The sequence below is a fragment of the Austrofundulus limnaeus genome, unplaced genomic scaffold (assembly GCF_001266775.1).
Source record: "Austrofundulus limnaeus strain Quisiro unplaced genomic scaffold, Austrofundulus_limnaeus-1.0 Scaffold609, whole genome shotgun sequence".
NCBI lineage: Eukaryota > Metazoa > Chordata > Actinopteri > Cyprinodontiformes > Rivulidae > Austrofundulus > Austrofundulus limnaeus.
In genome coordinates this window covers 147,173-158,980 of record NW_013953011.1, presented here as the reverse complement: position 1 = coordinate 158,980, position 11,808 = coordinate 147,173, and the positions used below count along the sequence as shown (strand labels likewise).

Genomic DNA, 11,808 nt, shown 5'->3' with positions numbered 1-11,808 from the left:
GCACTGTATCAAATCTATTTTTGTAGTTTATTTTTAAACATTTTGTCAAAAAATTTTACTGTTATGGTTTGTCACTAATATGAAGAGCAGCTTCTGGTTCTACCATGCAAAAGTTTAAAAAGGCTTTATTTTCATTTGTACTTTATCAAGTTTATTTTTGCAGTTTTTTTATTTGGAACATTAAATATTTATTGCATTGTTTTTTTGTTGTTGTTTATGTAATAAACTTTTGTGTTGATAAGCCTGAGTGGTCTGTTGACTGACTGCTGTATTTGTTTAAATAATAATTATGGTCAGGTTACAATATAAAAATGTTTTTCATAATCATGTCTTGTGATTATTTGACAGGAGTTTTACTTTTAAACTGTAAGTGTATTTAATTTAGTTATAATGTAAATACAATATAAATTAAACAAAGATTTAGAATATTATAATTTTAAATCAAGATTTATTATAATTATCATTTTGATCTGTATAGTAATGTGTGACTGGGCCTCGTGTCACTTTATGTTCAACAAATTGGGCCTCGAGGTCCAAAAGGTGAAGACCCCCTGTGATAAACTAAATGGACCAAAACAAAAAACATCAAATCAGAATCACTCCATGTTGTTAGGGAAATTATGCAGTTGTTGTTTTTTGCTCTGAACCCAGAGCAGAAAAAMAACAACTCTGTATATTTATTATTTTAAAAATATTTTATCATTTAATGTGCCTCCTGCTCTGCACACGTTACATCAGCAGCTCCAGGTTCTGTCTGCTCGGCTGGAAGAACTGAACCTTCAGGACAAACAGAGCTGTGGTCCTGAAACGGGTCAAACATTCCTGCTGGAGGACGGTTCAGAGTCTCAGCTGCATTAATGTGAAACAGATCCAGTGTTTCTGCAGACTCTCAGCCATGCTGATTTAAAAAGCATCTAATGTCCTACTTTGTGTTGTTGTGGATGGCAGGCCACCAGGACCTGCTTTAACCAGTTCCTGCAGCGGACCCCGGTGGACCGGTCCTCCAGCAGGGCTTTAGTAATTCATGACGCTGGTACCTCAGAGCTCCTGCAGCCTCCTTATCAAGAGTTTCCTTCACTCTGATGAAAACAGCTCATATTTTAATGATGAGCCTGTTTTACAGAGGATCTCTGACCTCTCAGGGTCCGAGCAGCGAGCCCGGCCCGGCCCGGCCCAGGCCCGGGCGGCACACAATGGTCAGAGCGTTGTGAATAATTCAGGTTGTGGGCACGCACCATCACTGCTTCCTATTGAAGGACTTGTTTGTGGAGGTGCCAGGCCGGCCCACGTCTCACATCATTAGGCAGAGAGGACGCCACAATGTCCTACGACGTCTTCTTAGCATTCAAAGACCCCCCCCCTCCTGTAAGCGAGCCCCTCAGACCCGCGGGCCGCGGCGCTGCCAGCTGATTCTCAGTAATTTATGAAAGGAACACAGGGGAGCAGAGAACAAGCTCTTTCTGCCTCATTAGAACTTTTTTCATCAGCCGTTCTCTGACAGAGACCCCCACACCACCCCCCGCTCCCCGCCTCGGACTCTTTTCACACTGCACCGGGTCCACAGAACCTCCAGGACCAGAAAAAGGAACAGGAAGTGGTACCTCTGCTCAGGGTGCTCRGGGAAGGCTTCTTGGGGAGCTCAGAGAAGCTGGTCCCGTCTGGACCAGAACCTTTGCAGTCCTTCTTGCCGGCGGGTGAGGGAGCGGACGTTTCCATGCTGCTCCTCAGTTCTCCCTGAAGATCTGCAGGAGGAGAGGCAGACATGAGGCGGGAAAACCACCAGACAACATTTCAAAATAAAGTGTCGACAATCAGGTCCTCTTTTTAACTCTCTCCTCTCCACAGACATGATGTTTGTGTGGAAACAAGTGGGTCAGGAGGGGCTCTGGGTTTCAGTGGACCGGGTCCACACTGCTCCCCCTGTCCTGATGGAGGAGCAGTGGTTGGTGCTGTTTGAGCCACACGCTGAGTCAGCACCAAGGTTAGAATAGTTTATTTTTCATTATAGTTTACTTTTATTTTGTTTTAATTCAGTTTTAGTTTTTACAGTGGATTTGATTGTTTTCATTAGTTATTATTGCATTTTTAATGCTTAGTTTTAGTTTAGTTTAGTTTTTATTAGTTCTAGTATTAGTTTTTTATAGTTTGAATAAACATATTTATCCAGCTTGTGATGTTCCTGTGAGTTCACGAACCAACAGATATTTGGTCACTAATTAAATCAGTCCATTATAGCGACACTTTTCTAAAATAATTGTGTAACTTAATTTTACCAACTAAAAACTTGTGTGATTATTTCAGGACGATGACAATATTTGTTTCCAACCTGTTTGTTTTTCATGGAGCTGCTGAGAGAAGCTAACGTCAGATAGTCACAGTTAGCATCTTGTGTGAGTTTGATTCATGCAGTTTTTACCTTCAGAMGTTTTCCACCTGTTTTATCACCTGTTTCCACTACAAAACTCTTGATTTGATTTTTCAGTCAGATTTAAATAAATAAAAAAGTGGACGTTGCTACTTTCTCCTAACTTTTGTTGTTGTCATTTAGCAGGTGATGCTGAGCAGCAGCAGAATGTAAACGTGTGTTACAGACCACAGCTGATGTAAAACTACTCAAATAAATAAATAAATAAATAAAAAAAGATCCACATGGCTCAAAATAAATAGACAAACACTAAAACTAAAGATATTCTCTCTATAACTTCAGTTAGTTTTGTAAAAAGATTATATAGTTTTAGTTAGTTATTGTTGTTTTTTCATTTTATTACAGTTTTTATTCATTTTAGTTAATTAAAATGTTTTTTTCATTTTCAGTTTTTGTAATTTAGTTAGTTTTAGTAACTATAATAACTCTGGTCAACACCTCCTCACTGTGTGAAAGGCTCCACGGCTCGACAGCGCGCCGCTTGTTTGACTTGGTCCGACCTCAGAGATCATCCTGTGGTGTGAGCAAACACACACACTGACACACACGCACTGACACACACACTGACACACACACACACACTGACACACACAGCGAGCGTCCACCTGCTGTCAGATACCAGAGAACGTGTGTTTTGACAGAACTGAGGTGAGAACAAACAGCTGGAGCCAATCAGACGCTCGCAGGTTTTTACAACAAAAACTTCAAATCTGGCATCGTCTCTGAACACCTGGTTCAGCTTCGTCTAATAAAACCCTCCAAACACGAGAAACAAACTGAGYTTATTGTTTTCTCTGATGAGTCTGAGATGTTTTCACGTCTCTGATCTCCAGGTAGAAGATATAAACTAACACTGTTAAAGCACAGGATGAAAGATGTGCTGAAACGAGTCCGAGGAGCTGCTTCCTGTCAGAGCTGCTCTGCTTCCATGTGGTTTTCCAACATGTCCTCCGTGATGAGCGGCGTTCGGTACCGAGCGGTTCTGTGACCCGTCACCTGTCGCTGAGCCAGGGTAAGCCGATTAGAGGTGKGCGACTAACAGGTTTAGGCTGCATCTGTTTCTGCTCCTCAGCTGCCAGCAGGCCCGTGAGCTCGCCAGCGAGCCGGTGTTGCACCATATTTTGTGACCAGAGGGGGCGCTGTTGCGTTTCTACAACAGAACTTGGCCGAACATGGTCACAAAGAAGAAAATGATGCGCCAACAGTGTAGGCCAGAGGCTGAAGACATACGATGAAAAAAACACAAACTGTTATTATAAATGGTCACAGAATATGACAGCTGTCATATATTGTGACTTCACTGTAGCTAAGGAAATAGTAAAGATTTTTATAAAAAAACTGTTTCTAATAATTGTTTACATCCTCTAGTGTCAGGAAAATAACTTTTGATCACTGACMTGGTGACTGTTATTACATTAGTACAGGCTCACATTATGATACTTATTATCATATATATTATTATTAATAGTAGTAGTCAACATGCCAGTGACCAGAAGTTATTTTTCTGACATTAGAGGATGTAAACACTAGAATCAGCTTATGAATAAATATTTCTACTACTTCTTTAGCTAAAGTGAAGTCACAACAATATGTCATATTATGTGACCTAATCACCATGTCAGTGATCAAAAGTTATTTTTCAGACATTAGAGGATGTATACAATGAGTAGAATCAGTTTATGAATAAACATTTAATATTATTTACCAAGCTACAGTGAAGTCACAATATATGACAGTTGTCGTATTTTGTGATCTCTGGCTTAGTTTTGTCGTATCATATTCTTCTTTGTGGCCATTTTCGGCCAAATTCTTTTGTATAAACGTGACAGCGCCCCCTCTGCTCACAATATATGACGGTCACTAAATATGGTGTAACACCGGCGGCGGCGCTGTGACGTCACCGGAGTTTACCTCCAGCTCCACAGCCTGTTGTCCTCGCAGACGCTACGTGTCCGTGAAGGTAGCTCCGCCCCCCAGCACCACCGCCTGATGACATCAAATCATCAGCTCTGATGTTAAAACAGTTTACTGGTCTCATCGTGGAGCCAAACTCCAGTTTAGGACCAATCACCTGAAGAGGGCGCCGCCCAGAAACAAAAAAACTTTTCTGATGTGAAGCTGTAAAAACTGTCAGTGTCCTCAGCTTCACCCCCTAATTCTGTGGAGCTGGTGCTGCCTCCTCCCCCTCCACCAAATGTCCCCCCACAGACCGGCCCGGCGCTGCCCCCGATGACAGGGCGGTCCGGCTCTGACAGGCTGGTCCAGGTGTCCGGGACCACGCAGGCAGATGGTGGGGACCAGAGGCCAGCAAACAACAAGGATATACTTCTTTTCTCATCTTCTGGTCGGCTGGGCAGACCACCTCAACCCGGCCCACGCCCGGACCCCGCCACGTGACCACAGGGAGGACTACAGAGACCAGAACAGGATTACACCCAGTCCCAACAGAACCCAAACTYCCAGGAGTCACAGAAACTGTTAATTTACGAGTTTTAACTCGAGTTTTAWCCCTGAAAGTCCTGAAAAACATTTTCAACATTTTTTATTTTTGTAAAGAAGTCAAGCTAAAGGTAAGAACCAGAGGAAGTCATCTGACAGCCTGGTTTTCACAAAAAAAAAGACCCTGGTAGGGTCTGGAGACGTTTAAAGGCAGAAACCGGTGGAACAAAGACTGTTAAGATAAAATAATAAAATATTAATTTTAAGAAAGAATGATCCTCCTGCAGCTTCAAAGTCACAAAGAGTCCAAATGTTCAGTTTGTACCTGAGGTGTTCCTCACTACAACAGCGAATCTCACAGTCATCTAAGTTGTTGCAAAGTCTGGATTTCATCTGAAACTGGCCTGAATTCAGTCAAACGTTAGAGCTGATTTAAAGGGGCTGTGACATCRTATTTTTGTAATAAACATAAATGCATTTTTGAAAAGATAACACTGATAACATGTTGCAAAACACGTTTCACACCACTGAGATGAACGGTTGTTGAGATATTTGCATGTGAAGAAACAGGAAGTGATGTCATGAGGGGAATATCTGCATGTAAACAGAGCGTTGTTACAACACAGACTGTGGAGAAGAATCTGATGTTTCTTTAGATTTTGAGTCACTATCAGAGATTAAGAGGAGTTCAAGTTTAAATAATTTTGTTTTAATAAACAAAAACCAGAGAGTTTATTTTATTATTGAGTTCCCCTTTGATGTCACTTCCTGTTTCACTTTGGCTGAGCCAAATTGAAAAGAAAATAGGCCAATTATGTGACAAAATGGGTAAAATAATCTGTACTATGCCAATTTTTTTAAGTATAAAGATATTTTCTTTGACATTTGGTATTTGAAGGGTGGACGTGTCACAGGAACTTTAACGAGACCCTTCAGAATAAAAGCTGAATGAAGAACTGTGCAGGCAGAGATTACACAAACCAAACTGTGTTAATAAGAGTCACCATCTGAGCAGCGACAGGACGTTTATGTTCCTGCAGTTTGTACCGCTCACTTTGAATCTAAATCCTTTTACAGAAATGTGTTCTCACTTACAGTTCAATACAAACATCTTCTAAATACTGTTTCAGCTCAATTCCAAATGCAAATTTGTGTATTCTGCAGCAATTTCATGTCTCCACCAAGTCTCAAAGGAGCGTTTTTGATGCAATGACTTCATCTTTTGTTTATTTTCAGATAAACACGCAGAGGATCAGGAATCGGCCGAGCGTCTCTTTGTCTCTCCTCTTCCTCTCCTCCAGTTCATTTACTTTCCACCCCCTTTTGTCTCAGACTTTTGTTATGAGAGCCGGTGTGTGTTTTTCTTAGCGCCTCGTTCAGTTTCAAGTGTTCCTCTCCTCCACTACCGTCCAGCAGCTCGCCTTTCACCAACACTGAGAGGAATGCAAACACACATCAAAGAGCCTCTGGCTCTGAAGATCTCCAGGCTCTGCTGCCGGACCTTCTTCCTTCCTTTCTGTCAGGGCCTGCAGACTGTGTGCTGGTAGTCCCTGTGCTGTGCCAGCGCACACACACACACACACACACACACCAACTGCTGGGGACCGCTCTGCTCACTTGGCAGCCTCTGGGCGGGTGGATAAGTGGGGTCTGCTGCCCCCCGATGCCACCTGCAGACCTCTGTGCTCAGGTTTCTGCAGGTTTTACCACAAGAAGCATTAAAAGTCAAAATACGGGTTTGTTTGACATACTTGTGAGTCTTCATCACTTAGCTGATGCTATCAGAGACGAGGGGCTGAGATTACAGAAGCCTGAACGTCTTTGATCTGCTGCTTTCTCACGTTTGTCTCAAGATGGGAAAAATAAAGATTTACAGCAAGAATGGACCTGAGACCATCAGTTTCACCAGGTTTTAGACTGAAATACAGAAGATTTGATCAGTTTTGTATCAAAGGTCTTAGTGAAGCAGCTTGTTTGTTCACATTAATTGTTTTTTCTTCTGAAAGTTTTTCAGCATGTATCAGTTTCTGCAGTTTTTATTTCTGGTTTATAGATCAAACCTTCAGCTCCTTCACCACATTTTGACTAGAACTTTTGGTATTTTAGCCATTTATAATTTAAGATTTTATCTTTTTCTGCCTCTGTTCTCACTGAAAACCAGTGGATCTGTTTTCAACATGATTAAACCCCGTTTATAAATATTTACTGAGCTTTTTACCTTTAGTTCAGCTTCTCTTTAGCTCATTTGTACTGATTTCAGCCTCTATTTAGCTGATTGTAGCCTTTTACTGCCTTTTTAGCATTCCAAACATTTCTGCACTGTAAAAACTGTCCATCTAACCAAGTTTTAAAACCTTATATCAGCCAAAAACTGTAAAAACTGTAAAAACTGTCCATCTAACCAAGTTTTAAAACCTTATATCAGCCAAAAAGTCTTTTTGATCTTGTTTTCAGACTGATTTACTAAACAAGAACTGATTGTGTAAGAATAATCATCTTGTTTTCAGAATGTGTAAGATTATTTGTCTTGTTAGTCTGAAAATTTGACTCTAAGTCAAAATTTCCACCAATGGAGTAAGAAAATTTTACTTGGTAAGATTCTTGAAATAAGAAAAAATTGAGTCAAATCAAGTATTTCAAGAATCTTACCAAGTAAAATGTTCTTACTCCACTGGCAGAAATNTTCTTACTCCACTGGCAGAAATGTTTGACTTAATTTGAGTCAAATTTTCAGACTAACAAGACAAATAATCTTACACATTCTGAAAACAAGATGATTATTCTTACACAATCAGTTCTTGTTTAGTAAATCAGTCTGAAAACAAGATCAAAAAGACTTTTTTGGCTGGAAATAAGGTTTTTAATCTTGAAAGGAAAAAATTGTATAGGTATACTTTTTTAGTTATTTTGAGTTTTTTTCAGCTGAATTCATGTTGTAATAATTTCAGTTTTTTTCTACTCATTTCAGCTGTTTATGCTACTTTTTAGCTATTTTGAGCTATTTTTTCCTTCAGCTAAATTCACCYTTTTCAGCTTCTTACTGCTTAATTTTGGAAAATCTCATGTGAAAATTGGAAAATTTCATGTGAGTTACAGGTCAAACAATTAAAGTATAATCTTCTTCATCGCACTGTAAACAAAGAAGCTCCAAACTACCTATCTCACCAGTTTGAACCAGTAAGAAATCACCATTCAATTGGAACAAGGTTTTGTAAAAAGTCATTTCAGGTTCCAGCTGTTAAAACTGATGGCAAATCCACTTTTCATTATACTGGTGTGTTGTTGTGGAACCAGTTACCAGAGGATATTCAGGTTACTGCATACAAGTCTCTATTCAAGTGTCGAGTAAAACAGTTCTTATTCCAAAGGCTAGTCATTATTTTATTTTATCTTATCTTTTTTTAACTGATGTTATTTGTGTGTAAGTGATTTTGTGTGATGACTATGTGTTGGACCACAATGGAAATAAGCTTAATGCTTTGTGTTATCCATTTGTGTTAATGTTATTGTGTATTATATGCAGTGCCATTTACATGATAAATAAAATGAATGAATTAATGAATGAATAATTCAGCAAGTGTGCTCTATTTCTTTGTGCTAATTTCAGCCACATTTTTAGCTAATTTCTGCAGATCCTCTATCGTTTGTTACGATGCAGGAAACAGCTTCAACAGTTATTAAACTCAGAGGTCAAAGGTCACTCAAACCATCATGGACTCAAACAGGAAGCAGAGGCTCGTTTTAATTAGTCACATCAGAAACAAACATTTCAGGATTATTTTAGTTTTTATACGAGGACAGATTAAACTAGACGTGGGTTTTTACGATGTAAAAACAAGTGTGCATTGCCATGTAGCATGGCTTTGCCTGCAGCAGTGGACTTGCAGAATGAACTGTGACCAAGTTCAAATGTGTTTTCTACACTATCTTGTGCTTGTGAAGTCAGCAGGTGTTTGTAAGGAGCATAATTGTGTATAAATATGATGTGTGTAGAGATTTTTTAGTTGAAGTTGCTGTAGCTGGGGTTTGAACCCTYATCTCCCACATGAAAGCCCATGGCATTAACCATTAGACCAATGGAGCTGTGGCAGAGTGGATTGCCAGGAGTTGGTTTGTATGTGTGCAGAAAGGGGCCACATTGTCAATGCAATCGTTGACACTAAACTGCAATATATTACAACAATAGGACAACATTAAGACAGTATTATAGTAAAACATCAAAATACAATCATATTAATATTGTAACCACTGAACTACTGAGTTTAAATATTATGAAACTATGGTGCAGTACCATATTGTGTAGATGCAGCAGGGGGCAGTATTGGACCAATACAAGGCTCCATTGACTGCCATTATAATTTATTAAACATTAATATTTCAAAAACTATAAGTTTTACAGGCACCAAAAGGCATAGCCATCATTTGGCACAGGGGCTTTACAGATATAAATTAAATGTCAGCTCTAGGACAAAGTATGCAGGAGGAGAAGCATGGCAAAGTTGAGATGACTTGGATGGAAACRAATCACAATAGTGTGCATTGCCACTGAATATGTTTGAGTTTAGATTAAAAGTCTGAAGCTGCTGTTGGATTTTCCAGCTGGAGTCAGGAGAACGGCTCTGCTGCTGTTTCTACGTCTGAATCCTCCTGATGGAGAAACACCTCACAGCTCAGCCCCTTCCTGACCTCTCAGGCCTCAGATTTAATCCACACAGCAGTGATTCAGCCTCAGAGAATGTGCCCCGTCCCAGTCTGGACTTGTCCTCTTATAGAGGTCTCTGCAGACCCAGGTCCAATTCAGGGTGTCGTCTGTCAGCAGAGACATTCCTGCTGTGTTTGGATGTTTCTGCAACAAGAGCTTCAAGCTTCTCTCACCTCAGAAACAAAATAAAACTTTATTTTAAAGAGTTCAGAGGTTTGATCCAAACGGTCCAGTCTGCTCAAACTCCAGAACCAAATCTGTTCCAATCATCCCTGAAAGACTCAAACATCAGACTCTACAGGACAAACATCTCCRTTTTGTTTGATATTTGCAGAAACAAAAAGGTTTTCTTCCTGAGAGGCAGCAGGAACGGGTCTTTATCTGAAAGGTGTCCAGATGTGATGGAGGTCAAACCAAGAAGRACCTGTCCTCAGTTTGACACCTGTGGGTCCAACAGTCCTCCACACAGACCCTGGACAACCTAAAGAACCAGATCTGTAGTGGTGTAAAGTCCAGCTTCCTGTTGAAACTGATGTTTCTGAGCCGTGGACCCGAACAGGACCGAGTCTGGACAGTAAGACATCAGTACCTGTGGGTTTTAGGTTTTAGTCCTAAACGACTGACATCATCTCAGAAACATCTTAACGTGCAGCTCCTCCCTCTGAACTTAACCCTTCCTGTCAGTAAACGTTAATATCCGGTGCCTGATCTCTTTGTCTCCCTGACCGACACACAACAGATGTGGACGTTGTTGTTTTTTTATTTCATGTTATTATTTTAACTCTGCTGCTTCATCCCCAGCAGGGAGGAGTCCTCATGAGTCTGAGTTAAGACTCTGTAACAAACAGAACTCATCTGATCCAGACTTCAAACTTAAAGATAAGATACAAACATTTATCAGCTGCAGGTAGGATACTGACTACTTCAAAGTAAAGCTGTAAAATATTAGTTAATTGTTGGACTAAAAGTTTGTTTTTGATGTTTGGTATCACAGCTGAATGAACTCTGAGGTGTGTGTGTGTGTGTGTGTGTGTGTGTGTGACAGCTGTCCTCGGTGCTACATTTCTCTCCTCAGACCGGTGCCGTCCCCTCTGGACCATTTGTCCCGGGTCGTTAGTTCTAATGGTGTCGTTAGCTCTCACTCAGCTGTCAGCGACCTCAGCAGCTACTTAAGCACAACGTGCACGGAGCAGTGCACGGAGCAGTGCACGGAGCAGTGCACGGAGCAGTGCACGGAGTGATCAGATCAAACCCGACGGACGCCACGCTCAGGTTTCGGCTGCAGACCTTCTGATCGCTGACGCAGCGTCTGTGGTTCTGCAGAACCGGACCGTCCAACCAGCTGCTGCTGCTTCCTGCTCAGATCTGAGACCTCCTGTGACAGGAGGGGGTCTAACAGGGGGATCAGTGCAGGAGTCTGTGTGTGGGGGGCCGGGGGGCCGCAGCAGCTGACCAAGCACACCTCCAGGTGAGGTCTGGCATTGTTGGACCCAGATCTGCTGAACAGAACCAAACCTGCAGGAATTCCTCCAGAGAAACAAACKGGCAGGAATGTGACAGGTGAGGATGACTCAGCAGAAATTCAACTGGATGTGATGAGTCATGATAGACTGAACAGGTGAGGCAGAGAGGATGAACGCAAAGATAAACTCACTGAAAACCTTCTAACGTTCAAATTTATTTAGTTAAAAGAGTTCTTCTCTTAAACCAGKCCTGGTCAGTCCTGGTCCTGGAGGTCTGCAGCCCTGCAGGTTCTACCTGTTCCTCTGCTCCAACACACCTGATCTGATCAGGCTTCTGCAGTACGGAGGACCAACACTGACATCATTAGAAATAAAAGCAGAATCATATGAACCACTAAATAAATACACTTTAAATGCACCAATTAAATTAAAAAAGGAAAATGTATCTCCTGTTTTATATTTTAATTAACTTTCATATTTATTTTTCCAGGTTAGTTCCAACAAATTAGTCTATATATTTGAACACATAACTTAAAAAAAATTCTGTTTTTTTTTAATATATATTAATTGTTTTTTCTTTTACTTGTACATGCATTTGTGTGTCTTAAATGTTTAAACTAAATATTTTTACATTCTTTTCGTAAAAGTCTTTTTATTTCTGTGTTGCATGCTTGTGCTGCCTCAGTTTAGCTAACAGTTTAAAATTTGGTTTAAAACAAAGGCAAGGAAGAAAACACTGTCTGTGCATTTATTTTGAACTAAACTTTAAGCTAAACTGC

The 11,808-nt window shown here is 40.6% G+C and overlaps 1 protein-coding gene across 2 annotated transcripts in view; it reads right to left on the bottom strand.

The window, feature by feature from the left end:
- Positions 1-11,808, bottom strand: part of gli2a (GLI family zinc finger 2a) — an 85,231-nt gene that overhangs the window by 56,998 nt on the left and 16,425 nt on the right. For both annotated transcript variants that reach the window (XM_014027034.1, XM_014027033.1), the window contains exon 2: positions 1,602-1,742. In XM_014027034.1, the coding sequence (XP_013882488.1) occupies positions 1,602-1,716 (115 nt within the window). In that variant the 5' untranslated portion in view covers positions 1,717-1,742. The remainder of the gene's footprint in view (positions 1-1,601; positions 1,743-11,808) is intronic.